General features: G+C 28.0%; 2 protein-coding genes across 2 annotated transcripts in view; both read left to right on the top strand.

The window, feature by feature from the left end:
- LOC113389557 (protein sprint-like) overlaps positions 1 to 6,185 on the top strand; it is a 68,902-nt gene extending 62,717 nt beyond the window's left edge. The window contains exons 10-16 of the mRNA XM_026626578.1: positions 1,345 to 1,498; positions 1,569 to 1,836; positions 3,873 to 4,147; positions 4,219 to 4,367; positions 5,804 to 5,924; positions 6,008 to 6,090; positions 6,180 to 6,185. Of these exons, the coding sequence (XP_026482363.1) occupies positions 1,345 to 1,498; positions 1,569 to 1,836; positions 3,873 to 4,147; positions 4,219 to 4,367; positions 5,804 to 5,924; positions 6,008 to 6,090; positions 6,180 to 6,185 (1,056 nt within the window). The remainder of the gene's footprint in view (positions 1 to 1,344; positions 1,499 to 1,568; positions 1,837 to 3,872; positions 4,148 to 4,218; positions 4,368 to 5,803; positions 5,925 to 6,007; positions 6,091 to 6,179) is intronic.
- LOC113388986 (protein sprint) overlaps positions 6,128 to 19,822 on the top strand; it is a 32,256-nt gene continuing 18,561 nt past the window's right edge. Inside the window, exon 1 of the mRNA XM_026626020.1 lies at positions 6,128 to 6,223. Within this exon, the coding sequence (XP_026481805.1) occupies positions 6,217 to 6,223 (7 nt within the window). The 5' untranslated portion in view covers positions 6,128 to 6,216. The remainder of the gene's footprint in view (positions 6,224 to 19,822) is intronic.

Raw genomic sequence — 19,822 nt, forward strand, 5'->3', positions numbered from 1 at the left:
TTTCGATCCATTACTATAACTACCCTACGGGAAGTCAATGAGAATATCTGGTTACGTGTTAGGCTTTTTTAACTTCTCGAAGGATAAGTTTATGTTTTCATCAAAAAAATCGATGAAAAATTTTATGTTTTCTCGACGTTCCAAGCCATTCTGAATCGAATGAGACCAAATATGGGAAAAGTATGTGTGTTTGTGTATGTGAACAGATTTTTTGCCGTAAATCGACGTTTTCTCAAAAACAGCTGGACCGATTTCAAAAATTTAAAAGCAATTCGATGTATCTCGATGAGGATTATCGTTTGGCAGTTTTGCGCTACGATCGGCCGAGCCGTTTCTTTGTAAATCGCAGAAAAGTGAAAACAATTCATCCACGTTTTAGCCCGCAATTTTGAATCGATTCTGAGAATTCAAAAATCGTTCGAAAGATATTGGTTGGGAATCGTGCTGATTAGTTTTTGGTAGAAATCGGCCGGGCCGTTTTCTTGTAATAAAGTGTTAAAAAAATGTTTTTCGACGATTTTTATTATTATTTTTTTGACGGTAGATACCATAGTCTTATAGATCATACTTAAATGTTACGGCCCTACGACAACTGGTTTAACTTTAAAAATTCGTTCAAAGTTTGCAAAAATTGGCCGTTTTTTTTGGTATTTGCCAAAATTAGACCTTTAATCGACGTTTTCTCAAAAACGCCTGAACCGATTTTAGAAATTTAAAAGCCATTTGATGTATCTCGATGAGGATTATCGTTTGTCAGTTTTGTGCGACGATCCTCCAAGCCGTTTCTTTGTCATTTGGAAAAAGTGTTAAACGTTTTGTTCACATTTAAGCTCATACTACCGAATCGATTTTGAAAAATCAAAAACTGTTCGAAAAATATTGGTTGGGAATGATACTGATTAGTTTTAGATGAAAATTTACCGAGCCGTTTTCTTGTAATTAAATGTTGAAAAAAAAATTTAAGCCGATTTTTATGGAATTTTTTTTGGCGATATATATATCATGGTCTTATAGAACTTACTCAAATATCACGGCTTTACAACATGTAGTTTAATTTTAAAAAATCATCAAAGTTTGAGAAAATGAGTAGTTTTGTTGATATTTGTTAAAATTAAAATTAGACGATTGACTTGGTATGACGATAGAGTACTTTGGTCTTAATGAACTTACTAAACCATTAAAGTCCTACGGAAACTGGTTCAATTATGAAAATCATTGATTTTTGAAAATTTGCTTCTAAAAAATACTCCGAGTTAACGTGTTCGTTTATATCGGGAAGTTCATGTAACTTGCCTCAAGGCAAAATACCAATACCAACTAGTTTTACATTTTTCATTTCTTCAGGAAAGTGATATTTTGGAGTCACCAAGTATATACTGCAGAAGTGGTCCTGGTGATAAGGCGTCGGACTACGAAGACGTTTGGGGTCCGCATGACGCTGCCTTAATCAACGCCCAAAACAACAAGCATAGGCCTGATTTGCTCTCCGATCACACACGTAAGTTGTAAATGACAATTTATCCAAAATCTAAATCTTCATACAAATATTTTAACTAATTTTTTTTCAGCCCCAAGTTGTGTAACGTCCCTCAATGGCAACGTGCTGAGTCCTTTAGAAGCTGGCAGTACCACGACAAGTACAACCACGACAAAAACTCGATCCGAATTGGCAACGAACGAAAATCCTGCAAACGAAGCAGAACTTCCACCTGCAGCAGAATCACCGGCTGCTGGTAACGGAGGTGGAAATAGTCCTTTTTATGCAGAACCTGCTGATGCCATAATAAGACAACAGATTGTTTTGAGAAGACCTAAAGGGACTGGAATTGGATTGAGGTAATATAAACTTTGTCTGTTATTAACTTCCCGTAGGGTAAGTTATTGTAATCGCAAAAAAATCAGAAATGAAAATTTTTATATATCTTTACGTTTCAGAGGTTTCTGAACATTTTGGCATACCTTAGAAAAAATGGATGTATGTGTGTGTGTGTGTGTGTGTGTGTATGTATGTATGTAAGGATACAATTCTTCAGTCACGTTTTCGGGCGCACAGATCAATCGATTCGAATGATTTAAACAACATTCGATCCCTATTGATAAGGAGATGTGCTGATTTGTTTTCGGCAAAGGCAGGTCCAGCCGTTACGGAGATACGGAGCAAAGAGTGTAGAAAATGCAAATCGAGTTTTTGAGAGAACGGAGTATCGGATTTGAATGATCTAAAAAACATTCAATTCGTAATGATTGGGAGAAGAGGTGATTAGTTTTTGGCAAAGACAGGTTCCGTCATTTCGAAGATACAGAGCTAAATGTGCAAAAAATGGCAGTTTTTGAGTGAACTAAGCGTCTGATTTGAATGATCTAAAAAACTTTCTGCTTGTATTGACAAAACAATTGCTTTTGAGGATAAACTAAATATAAATAAATACAAATATAAATATAAATATAAACTAGTGGGGCGCATGGCATCGTGCCTTAAGACAAATTTCTGGAACTTCCCGTACCAAAAATTATTATTTTTTTAAAAAGATTAACATTGTTGAAAATAATTGACTTCGAACAAATTAGATTTTTGAGAAACTATAAATTTGACAAAAAATTACTTTTTTCTTGAAAAAAATTTTTTTTAATTTATTTTGGAAATTTTTATTTCTTTATTTTGACATATTTTGGAAATTCTGAACTTTTTTTCAAAGCAATCGTACTGCTTTAAGCAAACATTATGCATAAAGACGAAATGTCAAAGCGCGTAAGCGCCGCGGCGCCGTGTAAGGTATAAACATTGGTACAGAACCCATAGGAATGTAATCAAAATTTATGCTGATTATTAAAATCTCTGTAAAATATCTGATAATTTGATGTGCATATGTCTAATGATCATTTTTGACCGCCAAATGGCATTTTTTTACTTTTTTCACTAGATCTCTGAAACCGCTAGACCCGCCTTCATGATTAATTCTTCATCTTGTCAATACAAGTAAAATGTTTTTTGAATTATTAAAATCGGACGTTTCGTTCTCTTAAAAACCGAGTTACCATTTTTTGGCACTTTTTGCTCCGTATCTTCGAAATGGCTAGACCTGCCTTTGCCAAAAGCTAATCAGCACGTCTCCTTATCAATACAAATTGAATGTTTTTTGAATTATTCAACTCGCTTCATCCGTGTTCCCGAAATCGTCGACGAAAATTTGTATCCGCACACACGTACATACACGCGCACACACACATACACACACACACATCCATTTTTTCTAAGGTATGCCAAAATGTTTAAAAGGTTTTGAAACGTAAAGATACATAAAAGAAAGAAGGGAAGTTAAAAATTATTACACCTTTTCTTATTTTCCATAAAATATTTTTGTAATTTTGGATTAAAAGTTCAAAAAATTACCCAGGCTAAGCACAGTCTAAGCGCCACTCTGGTACAAATGTTTACCCAAGTGCGTTTAGACTGTTTATATACTGCTGGAGCACTTTTTCAATTTTGTGAAAACTATTGAAAAATGTGAAAATGCCGCCAAGCTAAGCACAGTATAAGTGAAAATATTGCACAGAAATATTTACAAATGCGTTTAGACTGTGACTATACGGGAGCACTTTTTCAATTTTGTGTAAATTAGGCAACTTTTTTTTTAAATTGAATTCGAAATGAAATGACGATTGTTAACGTTCTGGAGATAAATTGATTTATGATTTACATTTGATTTGCTCAGATATAACAAGATAGGAAAAATAATGAAAGTTACAGTATTTGTAATAATATATTTGAAAACGTTTAAAATTTCTCGAATATTTCATTACGGTACGGAAAGTTCCAGCAATTTGCCTTAAGGCACGATGGCATACACCACTAGTTTTGTTTTATTTTTTAGGCATAGTGAACCATCAAGTGGACGCGACTCGAGTTCGTTCTACGCCTTTGGTTCAAGATTTCCACCTCATCCAGCTTTACAAAGAATTGATTCGAGCGAAGAATTGTCTTCGTCGAATTTTGGAGGTCCTGCTCTTGGAGCAGGTTCAGTTTGGAATGGACAACAGTCGCAGCAGCAACTTCTTCTTGGCTCTGTTGATGATCTTCAACGAAAATCTGTTGCTAGACGAAGGAAAGGTGATGCTTGGACTGTTGATAGGAGCTGGGAGTTTGTAGGTAAGAAAATAAACATAACATTATTTTTATTTATTGGTAATAAGAATATACTCTAAGACCAATTTTTTTAGCTCGAGGTGATCTCGAACAAGAAACTCCTTTCGACATGCCAATTACTGGCAATGAAGCCGATTGGTCGAGAATAGGGTTTCCATCAGATCTACATAATGAAGATGATTTGATAGATCCTCCATCTGGGCCTAAAATAACAATCCGAGAGGTAATATATATATATATATATATATATATATATATATATATAATCAATTATTAACTTTCCGAAGGAGAAGTTTATGTTTTCATCAAAAAATCCGACTCGCTAATTTCATGTTTTCTCGACGTTTCAAGCCATTCTGAATCGAATGAGACCAAATTTAAGGAAAAAGTATGTGTGTGTGTGTGTGAACAGATTTTTTGCCGTAAATCGACGTTTTCCCTAAAAACGGCTGGACCGATTTCAAAAATTTAAGCCATTCGATGTATCTTGATGACGACTAGCGTTTCTAAGTTTTGTGCGACGATCGGCCAAACCGTTTTTTTGTAAATCGCAGAAAAGTGAATAATTTTTCGTCTGCGTTTTAGCCAGCAATTCTGATTCGATCTTGAAAATTCAAAAACTGTTCGAAAGATATTGGTTGGGAATCGTGCCGATTAGTTTTTGGTAACGGTCGGCCAGGCCGTTTCCTTGTAATAAAGTTTAAAAAAAAAATTGACCGCTTTTAATGTTTTGTTGTGACTGTAGATATCATAGTCTTGTAGATTATACTAAAATATTAGGGTCGTACGACAAGTCGTTTAATTTTAAAAATTCGTCAAAGTTTGCAAAAATTAGTATCGCTTTTTTCGGCATTTGTCAAAATTGGACCTTTCATCGACGTTTTATCAAAAACGCCTGAACCGATTTCAGAAATTTAAAAGCCATTTGATGTATCTCAATGAGGACTATCGTTTGTCAGTTTTGTGAGACGATCCGCTGAGCCGTTTCTTTGTAATTAAAAAAAAAGAGTTAAACTTTTCGTCCACATTTAGGCTCATGCTACCGAATCGATTTTAAAAATTCAAAAACTGTTCGAAAGATATTAGTTGGGAATGATACTGATTAGTTTTAGGTGAAAATCTACCGAGCCGTTTTCTTGTAATTAACTGTTGAAAAAAAAAATTAAGCCGATTTTAATGGAACTTTTTTTGGCGATGTATATAATATTATGGTCTTATAGAACTTAACTGAAATATTACGGCCTTTCGACAAGTTGTTTCATTTTAAAAATTCATCAAAGTTTGAGAAAATGAGTAGTTTTTTTGACGTTTGTTAAAATACAAATTAGATGATTTATTTTGTATAACGACAGAGTACTTGGTCTTGAACATAGTAAACCATTAAAGTAATATGGAAACTGGATCAATTATAAAAGTTATTGATTTTTGAAAATTTGCTTTTAGAAAATACTTCGAATTAACGTGTTCGTTCGTTCATTTTCAATAATGTGTAATAAATCCACTCGGAATACTTTTAATCACTCATAAATTAATTTATTTTTTATTGATTAAGTCGATTATTTACACATATCGGGAAGTTCATGTAACTTGCCTCAAGGCAAAATACCAATACCAACTAGTTCTGGTTATTGTCTTTTATTAACTTTATTACTTCCACAGATGATTGCAAAACGATTACCCGATCTCGGTTTACCAGAACCAACAATCACAAGTTGCAATAGTTCTGAACAAACCAGTAGAATGTCTGCCTATGATAATGTGGAAGGACGAATTACTTCAGGTATTCTAAAACCTTTCAATTTAAAATGTTTTAAAATGTTTTTTGAGAATCCTGTGATTAACTTGATTTTTTCTATTTTTTAGGTCCATTATCGTCACGAGAAAGTGACGATGGCACTGTCTTCTCCGAGCCTTGGGATTGTTCGAGATGGCAAGGATTATTGTTGGCGAATAATAATAATAATATTGATTCAGAATCAACAACGACAAATGGTCAACAGCAGTCTGTTCAGAAAAGACATGCTACAATTGGTAGAAATAATAGACCTCCGACGTTGGAAAGACCTTGTGCTATGTATGGTAAGTCGAAATAAATTTTTTGTAGATTTATATATATATATATATATATATATATATATATATATGAATTTTTATAAATATATTTTTTAACATGAGAGAAACACTTGAGAAATTTACTATGAAATTTTTTTTCTCATATTTTTATGACTTAACACGCTTTGAAACATAATCCAAAAATGAACAGTTTGTATCTCGAAAGAATGGAGTGTCATTGCGTTTATTCCTTTTTCAGCAAAACGTCTTCTAAATAAATTATCTTCTAGTGTTTTTGTGTTACTGAAGTCGTTTCATTAATTTATCAAAAATTATCTATTTGTATCACGAAAGGATCCAGTATCATTTCGTTTATTTTATTATATAGTTTAATGAAACACTCTTTTGCAAAACGTTTTCTAAATCAATTTTTGTCTTAAGAGTCGGGTTAAATATGTCTATATTGTGTTTTGATGTGTGTATGTGTTCTATTAGCATAGTTTTAAATGGTTTAGGATTTTTGGAATTGTTTTTGTGTTACTGAAATTGTTTTATTAAATTTTGGCTAGTTACACCGATATATATTAAATCACAATCTGAGCAATTAATTTGATTTTCATAGAACAAATTTCTGAGGCGTTTGATATTGGAAGCAATTTTAATACTTTCCAATCTTAGAAATAATTCTGAGTACGTTCTACAGCAATTCTAAATGTATATAAATAAAAACAAAAAAAAGAGTGCGCGTAAGGTTCACACGAGATTGAAGTAAAACTTTTTTGCTACCGTACGAGATGGCATTTAAGTTAAAAATAAATACATCATCAATTTTGAATAATGTTCATCAGTAATATGGTAACACTCCTGATGCATACATTCATTAATGTCAACCATTATACACATTTATATAATGATAAATTATAAATTATATATTTATAATAACGTTAAAAACATGTATGATATTTAAAAACAATAATGTAATTAAAGTCATACTTCAAATTTGACACGATCGGTTTGTTATTGTAATTATCCTATGGAAATAAACCTTTATTAGAGAAATTAAGTATTTGCCAATTAATATATTCTATAATATACGTTCACACTGTGGATTATGTTAAACAACGCCTGAACAAATATTTGAAGAACTTCATGTAATTAAAATTAGCATACATTCATTGACTGCTTGTATTTTTTTTTCGCTGGCGATATAATCTCATTCTTTGAACAGCTGTAATATCTGTCTTGCCTTAAAAAATATTTTCTATTTTAATAACTTCAAAAAATTATAGAAACTACGAATAATATAGAAATTATTTCAATAAACTTACGTTTAGTACACGGCACAAATATCTTATTGTTTTATTATGTTCATTATAATTATTTGCGGGGAGCAGGGTAAAATATTCTTCTGATTCAGGCATTTTTATTATCGGGTATCCAAAATTTTTTTTAATCAAATGTATAATTATTTGTATTAAATCTACGTCGCTATCTATCTATTACCATTTTGCGTTTAAATCTATCAAACCGATTTAAACTAGTTCATCGTACAAATATCAAAACGAAAAATATTTATTAGGACAAAAGTTAATTAAATGCACAAAATATTTCGTAGAATCCAAATTTTGTTATCTATAACGCGTCGTTTTGCTCTTAAAATTGAAACCGTGAGAAAATGATGATAAATTTATATAATTCTTTTTGAATGTGTGTAAGGAGCAGATTATTTCGTTTGGTTAACAAAAATTAGTCATGAGGCATAATTGTAGAGCAGAGAAGAAATTTAAATAAACTAGTTGGTATTGGTATTTTGCCTTGAGGCAAGTTATATGAACTTCCCGATATGTGTAAATAATCGACTTAATCAATAAAAAATTAATTAATTTATGAGTGATTAAAAGTATTCCGAGTGGATTCATTACACATAATTGAAAACGAACGAACATGTTAACTCGGAGTATTTTCTAAAAGCAAATTTTCAAAAAACGTTAATTTTTATACTTGAATTAGTTTCCATAGGACTTTAATGATTTGGTATGTTCATTAAGACCAATCACTCTATCGTTATACCAAATAAATCGTCTAATTTTAATTTTGACAAACGTCAAATATACTACTCATTTTCTCAAACTTTGATGAATTTTGAAATTTGGTCTCATTCGATTCAGAATGGCTTGAAACGTCGAGAAAACATAAAATTAGCGAGTCCAATTTTTTTATGAAAACAAACTTTTTCTTCGGGAAGTTAAAAATTCAAACTAGCAAATCATATATTCTAGCTAGTAAAATTAACATTTCTTTAGGAAAGTCAATAATTTCTTCCACCAACTTTCATACTAAATTTCAAAATAAATTTGTCTTCAGATAAACGCAACAATAATTATTTATCATCACATTAGAAGTCCGTCTGTCCGCCTGTCTGTCTCTAAATTTTATGCGCATTTATAAATTATCTACTTAATTGATTATTTTATATACTTTTCTATCTACGATAATTATTGTTTTATCTTGTCGATTAATAATAATAGTTTATATAAATTCTTGTGTGGGAAATTTGTTTAAAATTCACATACTGATTAATATTGTAGTTAGTGAATCATATCGAATTGAATTGTTTACCGGCGTGGGATTTGTTAATGCAAATAAAATTTATTGTGATAATTTTTCAATATGTTCATTCAATTAATAGTAGGTAGTGGGTTTTGCAAACATTCTTTTGTTTTAAGAGATACGATATCGGTTAGGAGAATTTTGAAAGAAAATTGTACCGTGAGATGATTTGATTTCAAGCTTTACCATGAGGCAATTTTTAGGGTTTAGTGTTCAAAATCTCTCTAGAAATTTCAAATAATATTTTTGAGTTTGATAATTAATGAATTGCGCTTTAGGAACTAATTTTGTTTAAATCAAACTTCAACTAAAATTTCAATATAAGTTTCAATTCATATAGTTAGAAAACGATTACCTGTTTTTAAAAAATAGATTGTGTTAAATTTTTCGAGCTTACCACTTAGATTCACATTATGAATTTTATATTTTGCATCTAAAAGCCATAATTTAAATCGAGTTTTACACAAATAACTATTTTCTTTTTCATTCGATAGTTCTATTTTGTGTAAGAAAAAAATTGAAAATTCAATGCATGAAATTATTTTAACAAACGAATAATTTTATATTACAACAATAGATTTTGAGCATAACATAATGCTAAATGATGAAAATTAGATAAATTTTAGAAAATTCTTATAAAAATGGATTTTATAATAATTGTATGGCAGATAGAAGATATTTGTCCATGTAAAATTCAAAAAAAATCAGTAATAATATAAAATGAATGATAATAATACTAATAATAAATATTAATTAAAAATATGATAACCCTTAATTAGTTTTCACTAAATTTATCTACACAAAAAAAAATTCACCTATGTTCACCTAAAAAACTTTCTTTTTTTATTCGATAGTTTTATTTCTTCTAAGAAAAAAATTAAAGAATGAACTCATTTTAACAAACAAAAAGTTTGCTTATTTTAACAAACGAAATGCAACAAATGATTTTGATCGTAACATAATGCAAAATTATGAAAATTAGATGAATTTTGGAAAATTCAAACTGTGAATTTTAATAACAAATGGATTTTTTAATAATTTTATTGCTGCTATATTTCTCCATGTAATTTTCAGTTAAAATATTTTATATGAGCCATGTTGAATAATAATAAATATTAATTAAAAGTATGAGATCTTTAATATAAATACTAATTATTTTAGAATTACTTCATGCACTAAAAAAATACAGAAATAATCAAGAAATATTCTTTAAAAAATTTCAAATTTAGATCAATATTAATATCAATTATTTTGCTAATATTTAGTATAACATTTGTTCTACTATTCCAAATTATTTTAGGTTAAAGTTTTATGTAAAATTCGTTTAGTTTAATTTTTAACTACCAGACATTTCGGTCTTTTATAAATATATTATTTACCAGGAAAATTTTCTTTTCTAAAAATTGGACCAAATGTAATAATTATTTCGTGAATTTGTCCAATGTCCAATTTTTGTTCAATTTAAATATTAAAGCAGCTATATCAAAGTTTAATATGAAAAACCAAGATTATTCAATGTTATATCATTACATAAATTCAATGCTATATTTTTTACATAAATTTATAATAGTTTTCAAAAAGTAGATCGTCTTATATTAATACAATTATTTTGTAATCTAATGAGCGCTAGAAAAATTTGAAAATTGTTATATAACACTTGAAGATCCTTAGATTTTTTACATATACTTCACTTCTGCATTTTTCACAAAAATACAGTGATCAAATAAGATAGATATATTATCCAAACATACTTATCCAAAATAGATCATATTATATTGATCACCTTGCAAACTAGTTAGGTTTAGAAAATTTTCTAATTAAATCTAAATCTAACTTTTATGTTTTTTAATACCACTTAGATCTTTTACAAACACTCCATTCTCCAGAAAATTTTTAGATTTATCAAACAAGAGACAATGATTATTTTATAAGCACTTATCCAAAATTGGAACATCTTGCATTTATCTCTTTATGAACTACTTATTAGTCCTAGAAAATTTTTGCTATTACTCCCAATTTGATTACTGTAGCAAATGTGATGAAAATAATCCAATTAAAACCCTTTATATTGTATGTAAGCGTTCTGATTTTTAAAATTGTTTTGTGATTTTGGACTCGTTTTATTAAATTTTAATAATTTTCCATTCTAATTTTGATACAGAATGACTTGAAACTTCGAAAAAAATTCAAAGTTTGCAATTTGTTATTTATATGAAACACAAATATCCTACTCTATTTCTTTTATAAATTCAACATTTTCTGAAAATATCCAGAAGCGAACAAATCTTATCCAATATAGTCAGCAGTTCTATTCGGAAAGTCATTTGCAACTTATATAATCTGATCTAAATTAAACTTTCTTGATCTTTTTTTGCTAAAACTTCTACAAAAACAATATTTTCTAGAAAAATACAGTTGTGATCAAATCTTATCCAAACACTTGTACAAAATTAGATCATATTATATTGATTATCTTCTGAACTGGCTGATAATGCTAGATAATTTGTGCAAGTACACCAAATTTAAGTATTATATTGAATAATCTAATATTTTATTTAAAAAAAACTGGGTATTTCTATAACAATGCCTTCAAATCTTTTACAAATCCTCAATTTCTCCAGAAAATGCAAAAATCTTATATTGGATGATATTTTCCTAATAACTTTGTGAACAAATAGTCAGCAGTTTTATTCAGAAAGTCATTTGCAACTTGTAACATTCATATAATTTGACCTAAATTAAACTTTCTTGATCTTTTACAATTACTCTATTTTCTAGAAAAATGCATTTGCGATCAAATCTTATCCAAACACTTGGTCAAAATTAGATCATATCATATTGATTATCTTCTGAACTGGTTGCCATTAGAAAAAATGTGATTACATCCAAATAAAATATTACATAAGTTAAAATAAATTCAAGTTTTATATCCTTGCAAACCAAAATTTTTAAAAGTACTTTATTCGCCAAAAAAAAATCTTATACTGATAAATATCCAAAATTAGTTTACGTTGCATTAATCAATTTGTGAACTGATTACCTCTAGTTGCATAAACATTAAATTGAATATAAATTTAATCGAAATTAATTTTTGTATCTTTTATTACCAAACCCTTGGAACTTTTACAACTACTCGATTTACCAGAAAAATGCAGAAGTGGTCAAATAAGAAGGCCATAGGTTAAAACGCAGTTAGTTGTCGCCGTTCACTTATTGTCTATATCAATATCAATTGCAAACAATATTAACAATTCAATAGATTACGTTATTCTCATATGTGTATTGTCTATGGTAAATAAACAAAAGTCGATCTATACATCATTATTTATATTGCACATACATAGAAATCAATTCGAAATTCGAGATATGAAATTGTTTCATGGATCTGTTAAATGCGTATAAGAATTAATTTAATCAGGGTTCGATAAATGAACTATGAAGTTTTGTTTAGAGAAATTTGTCTTAAGGATGTCATAAGAATTTGTTAAGATTTTTTCAAAAGTTGCTTCTGATTATAAGCCCATTCTGCCTCACAACAGACCAATGTTATGGCAAGGTCATGTTATGTTCCAACTTCCATACATTATGCTACTGAATCATACTGAATACTGTCAAAATGCCATGTATTTGCTGTGCATTCAGGCGTTTTACACATAAACTGCAACGTCACTCGTACGTTATGAAGCTAGATCAGAAAACCCCTATCATCTAACATCGTTTTTTAGACATTTGTGCGGTTTTTAGGTTAGGTTTTCAATCTGGCAACTTGAGAAAAATGTCTGACTGCATTGCAACCACGTGGCTTTTATCAATATTTAGTATGGAAAGTTCTTCATAATATGGCCTTGCCATAACATTTTTCTGTTATGCGGCAGAATCGGTCCATATATTTCGTTTTTAGCCTATGGAGTCTATTGCCATGTTAAATTTCTGTAACAAATTTTATTAAAACATTTAAGGAAAAGAAACACCCTTGCCGATCTTGGCCAGGAACGATTTTCAACTGATATCTTGTTAATGGTTTCTCAATTTTCAAAATCTGTTCAGATTTTTTTAAAATTTTTTGGAAGATAAAACGTATTATTAATAATAATCGATCCATTTCAGAGTATACAAAGTTTTCATTGATTGTATGCAATTATTTGCTTTTTACTTATTCAAAACATTATTGTTTTGTTATTTTTATTTTACAAATAGTTATTAGAAGGCAACCCAATGGTTCCAATATACAATTTATTTGTGATGTATTCTAACATATTTAATTAGTATTCCTAACTTAATTTATACTTGTAAATATATTTTTATATCCAGAGTGTCCCAGACATTATGTCTTTAAAAATTTTAAATTATGGCACGGAAAATTCCAGCAATTTTCCTGAGGGCATGATACCATGTACCATTAGTTTTGTTAATTTAGTAGATGACTTGTTAGAAAGCAAACCTGCAGTAAAGCTCATATCTAATTTTCTAATTTTAGCATGCTTGAATAATATTTTTGACTTTTTAATTATTTTTGCAGCAATGGCCCGAAAGACAATTGGTCATATTTTAGATCTAAACTGTCATGTAAAATCTAATATCATTACAAATTGATATCAAGTATCAAACCCCGAACCAGTGGTTCCTAATCCGCATTATTACTACAGCCAGCTCTTAAAACTAAATATCGTTTTAAATTTTTTTTATGATTTAATTGAAGTTAAGTTTGTTCACTAACAGGTATTTGGAATAATTAACTAGAATATTAAAAAAGATATTTTAAACTTGTTTTGCAAAGTTATCTACTTTTAATTCATTCAATTTGGTTGCCAATTTGTTTTTCAAAGTTAGTTACTATTTTTTTATTAGAAACGAATTGTGATTTATTTGGAACCCGGGTTGCAGGGCCGAGGCTCTCAGTACAAAGCTACTCGTAAGACCAATTTGCGCTTTAATTTATCTTTATCTACTCCTAATTCTTTTATGTCGACTTTATTTAGTTTGTGTGCTGATTTGTGTAATTAAGATAAGCAAAACGTCCTTCACACAGAATAGCAGCATCTTTTAATGTCCGGACATTTGCCTGATAACCGCCGACAAAAGTCAATATATCATTTTACGATTTATTATTATTGCTAATATTATTGTAATATTAGATGTAAAGTCATATGTTATTTATTACACGAGATCAGAGATCTTTAACATCTTGAAAAAAAAAAGCGTAATTGTGGGATAAAAATTGATACAAAGTGCCAATTGATGTAATATATAATATACTAGTATCTATTTTATATTTACAACTTTTCCTAGGCTTTCCTAATAATTGTTGTTATATTAACTTCCCATAGGGTAAGTTATTGTAATCGTCCAAAAATCGATAATGGTAATTTTTGCATATCTTTACGTTTCAGAGGTTTCTGAACATTTTGGCATACCTCAGAAAAAATGAACGTGTGTATATATATGTATGTATGGATGCCATTTTTGCGCCCACGATTTCGGGACCACCACGGATCGACCAATTTGAATGATTCAAAAAACATTCAATTTGTAATGATGAGGAGAAGTGGTGATTAGTTTTTGTCAAAAGCAGATCCAGCCGTTTCGGAGATACAGAGCAAAGGGTGTAGAACATAAAAATCCTGTTTTTGAGAGATAGGAGTATACGATTTGAATAATCCAAAAAACCTTAAATTTGTAATGATAAGGAGAAGTAGTGATTAGTTTTTGGCAAAGGTAGGCTCAGCCATTTCGAAGATACAGAGCTAAATGTTAAAAATATAGCAGTTTTTTAAAGAACTAAACGTCCGATTTAAATGATTCAAAGAAATTTCTGCTTGTTTTAACAAAATAATTTATTTTGGAATGTTTGTTTCAAAATAATTCTTTTTCAAATTTTTTTTTCAAAAAAAAATTTTTTTTGTATATCGTTCTAATATACTTTAAACAAATAACTTCAACTTTGCAATTCAGTTTATATTATTCTTATAAATATTAAACAATGTTACAATATTAATAATAATCTATTTGAAAACATTCAGTTATTCCTCGAACATTTCGTTACGGTACGGGAAGTTCCAGCAATTTAGCCTTAAGGCACGATGCCATACATCCCACTAGTTTATATTTATATTTATATTTTGAAACGTAAAAATTTGTAAAAATTGTAATTTTTAATTTTTGGACGATTACAAGAAATTACTCTACAAAACGTTAATTATAAATATTTCTATAATAGATAAATTGTAATCAGCAAAAAATTATTCGTTTTTAAAATACTGTTAAAATTAATATAATTTTACACGTATTTTCTAACTAAACATTTGTCACATTTATGCCTCTTCATTCTGTATTAATAATATTATCTATAAATTTAATTTAATCCCTTTTTTGTGAATACAAGTTTTTACACAAAATATTTCTACTTTGTAACTGTAAATAATACGGGGTTGACCCAAACCTTACCTGAAAATGATTTAAAGGACCTCGCATTTGCATTACTATTTTAATTTCCGTTTTTATATAATTTTAATATACTTTTCAATTAAAATTCTTACCAAATTATTAGAATATTTAGATTATTATATTACTAGTTTTGCCTGAATTTTTTTTGTCCAAATAATTTCCGAAATTTAAATATATTTTTAAACCCAACCAAAGGTATTTTTACAACCCCGTCTAGGACAAAAGTTTCGTCCGTTTTTGGCCTTTTGAATAATTACCCACCCACTATTGTTGTGAAACAGGTATCGAATAGAAACTGATCGAAATTCGATTGAAAAAGTGTAACATAAACATTATACAAATCAATATCTTTTATTTGCGTGCCATTGTTATATAACATGTTTAAATTCAAACTAAATTTTTAATAATACTCACTTTTTAAAATAAATTTAACAGGCTTTTCAATAAATCTGTTGAAATTAATCCTGTTCAATGTATGTATTTAATTTACATTTATAAATTGCCGTAGGGTAAGTTATTGTAATCGTCCAAAAATCGAAATTAAAATTTTTTACATTTTTTCACGTTTTGAAGGTTTCTGAACATTTTGGCATACCTCAGAAAAAATGGATGTGTGTGTGTGCGTGTATGTATGTATAAATACAATTTTTCGGCAACGTTTTCGGGCGCACGGATTATCCGATTTAAATGGTTCAAAAAACATTCGATGCCTATTGATAGGGAGATGTTCTGATTAGTTTTTCGCAAAGGGGCAGGTGCAGAAAATAGAAATCGAGTTTTTGAGAGAACGGAGTATCCGATTTGAATGATTCAAAAAACTTTCTGCTTGAAGAGAAAGAAAAAATTTTTTTTTTCAATTTCAATTTTGAAAAAAATGCTTAAGGAACGATGTCATACATTACTAGTTATTTTTTTAATTTTTTTATGGTATTTATTTTACTTTTTGTAAACTTCTAATACATTTCTTATTTGTTATAACATCTAATACATTTTTTATTTGCTATAACATAAATATAATAATAAAATAATATAAATATAATAATGAAATAATAATAAAATAATATAAATTATAATAATAAAATAATATAAATATAAAAATAAAATAATATAAATACAAAAATAAAATAATATAAATGTAATAATAAAATAATATAAATATAGTAAAATAAATAACGATATATAAATACCTTGAAATAGTAGAAATATGCAATCATATTTTTATGACTCTTTTCTTTGGTAAATTTGTGTTTGAAATATAATTTTTATAATTTATTTAATAACATCCCAATAACAATAACGTCTTCATTCAGTGGAAAATAATAAAAATTAAATAAAACTAAGTAAATAATCAGTAATAATTTAAGTAAATAAAATAACTAATATGAACTTACTCTGTGGCAATTGTTTCCAGAAACTGGATTTCAAAAAAAAATGCCAATTTTTTTGATTCAAGAAATTGGGTGTCGAAACAAGTGCTAATTATTTTAACCCAAGAAACAGGGTTTCAAAAAAATGCCGATTATTTTTATTCGTATCAATTTTACTCATAATAAGTAATTTGATATTTTTATATATCCCAAATATTTCATTTGTTGCACTATGGCAATATATTTTTCAAACTATTTTTTTTTTTTAATTAAATTTATTTATTTATATATATACATTATTTTCATATCTCAGTCAGGCAGAGGTGTCTGGTATGAGAGATTATGAAAAACAGTTTTCATATTTTATATATACATTTCATTTGACTATTTTATTAATATAGTATCTATTATAATTAAAATATCTTTATATATAACTCTTCAGTGTTCTTTGTCTTCAATTTCCTTATAGTATTTCTTTATTTTTCTTATAAAATTATCGTTATCATTGGTCATCTTAATATCGCCTGGCAATTCGTTATATATTTTGCTAGCACATTTTTTCTCAAATTCTTCTTTCTATTATGTTCAATGTGAATTACAATTAATCATTAAATTATTAAATTAATCATTTTATCATTAATAGAAATAAATAAAAGTAACAATTATCAAAGTATGTCAAATGTCTTGTACTTTATTAAAAAAATATTTATGCTTAAATAATTTAATAACAATTCTTTTACCCTATATCGAACTTACTTACCACCGTCTACCTTAGTATGGACCCCACTACTGACTCGTTTCGTAGAACTTGTCGCAATCCAAGAAACGCCTCCTTTCTTCGATTTAACAATAGCAATACAACTTGACCAACAGTGAATCGATGTCGATGTTCGATAATATCTTCTTGTCTCTTGTTAAACTTTAAATACATACATTTGTCGAACATTTCCTTCATTCTAGTACCGATTGTCGTACTGTGCACACTTTTGCGCTTTTCGGCGCTCCTTGGGAGCAAAAATAAAAGAATCATAATTTGTAATAATAATTCATCAAAAGAATTATAATTTGTATGTGATTGAAAATATTGGTTTGTTTAGTGTCGAACAATTGTGGTGGATTTTGTATAAAAGTTGGAAGTTGGAAGTTGCAAAAGTTGTGTTGAAGTGGTGTGGAAGAGCGTTTACGGTTTAGCTGGGCCGTAGGTAAATGAGCTACCAGCAAAAATAATAAATGATTAAATTTGAGTGTTAGTAATATTTACATTTTCGACAGAAGTGATTGTTCGAATTTTTGGACAAAAATCTTGTGTCAACTCGACAACAAAATCCCAAAAAAGTGTTATTTTGACCTCAGGAAAAGTTTGGCAAAAAAGTGTCGTTTATGAACTAGTGTTAGTTGAGTAGAATTATCAATTTATTTGTAAAGAACTGATTTTTGGACAGCAAATCCAGGGTCAACTCGAAAAAGTTGCCCAAAAAAGTGTTACTTGTTTTGACTCCAGGAAGACTTTGCCAAAAAAGTGTCGTTTGTGAACAATTAGTTTGCGAAAAAATTGTTGGTGCACTTGGTTCAACTCGGTTGTAATATATTTTTGAACAAATTGCAGTGACTTTAGAAGGAGTTTTCCCAAAAAGTGTGAATTTGTGTTATTTGTCGTTTATCAAATTCCCCAGAAGAAGTTTCCTAAAAAAAAGTATGTTATTTTGACCACAGAAAATATTTTCGTTCAAAAGTGACAATTATTTTAATTGTGTTATTTGACTATTAATCTTATAATTGTGTTATAAGACTTTTTCTATTTTCCAAATGAATTTTTCAAATTTTGAAAATTTAACCCGCTTCAAGATGGTTTCAATTGATGGTCGTCGATTGTTACGTGAAAGATAGCATTTTTTTACGAAAAAAACGCGAATTTTGGTAAATTTTGGAACAAGACTTTTGCATATTTAAGGAGCTTAGTAGTAGTTGGACGTGGTTGTAAATAATATTAAATATAAGTGTATATAAATATAATCATAATTATTATAATAATTACTTAATCATAATAGTGTTTAATAATAAAATTTAATTTACTCGAATAATAAAATACAAATTTTAGTGAGCAAACTGAATTATTAGAGAACATTCATGATATTATAATATAAAATTTTATTTTAATTTAGCATTTAAAATAAATAATTTAATCAACGTGACAAGTGCTTTGATAAGTGTTTTCAAAATATTGATAAAAATTGGCAATAATTAAAATTATACCCTAAATTTTATGAATTAAAATAAATTTTGCATAAATTTTGCAGTAAAAAATAGAATAGAATTTTCAAATACTGCTAAATAATATTTATAATTATTTGTGAAAAATTGTCCTTATAAATTTATGTCAAAAAGTGGTAATTTTTGGACAATAGTGTTTTTTAAAATATTGATACAGATTATTAAAAATTGACAATAATTAAAAATATAATATTCTAAATATTATAACCGTTCAACTAAATTGTAGCATAAATATATAAACTAATTATTATTCCCAATTTTTCTACAAAGATTGCAATTTTAAAATTATATTTAAAAAAAGTGAAAAGTTTTTGGACAAAAGTGTTCTAACAATATTGATAAGGAACATTCAAAATTGTTAATAACTAAAATTACAATACTCTAGTATTATTATTAAGATTATTGCATAATAAATTCTGTTTTTTTTTTAAGAAAATAAAATAATTAGTATCACAATAATAATAATAAAACTTCATTAGTATCAAATTTTTTAAATTGGCAATAATCAAAAGTTAAAAACAATTTATAAATGTTATAATATTTTAAATAAATTATGATAATAAATTTAAATTAAATTAGTAAAATACTTGATTAGTGTAAAATCTGTAATAGAATCTGCAGGATATTAAGTGCTTCTTTTAAATTTTTACAAATTGAAAGATAATAAAATAAAATAAAAATCCTTGATTTATAAATAACAATTTGTAATAAATCAACAAGTGCATACAGGTTTATATATATATACAAATCAAACACCAAAATTAAATTTGAACAATATAAAGATTTTAAAAAATCTTAAGAAGAACTTTACTTTAAATATTATAATACATAATTTAAAACCAATTGTAAAAATAAAATATATAAATAAATGTTATAATAATAAATAATGAGATAAGTGTAACTCTATATAAAAACTTTTGGTGTAAAATCTAAA

The sequence above is a fragment of the Ctenocephalides felis genome, unplaced genomic scaffold (genome assembly GCF_003426905.1).
Source record: "Ctenocephalides felis isolate EL2017-DRISC unplaced genomic scaffold, ASM342690v1 CF-g0.4_SCAFFOLD_03573, whole genome shotgun sequence".
Lineage (NCBI taxonomy): Eukaryota > Metazoa > Arthropoda > Insecta > Siphonaptera > Pulicidae > Ctenocephalides > Ctenocephalides felis.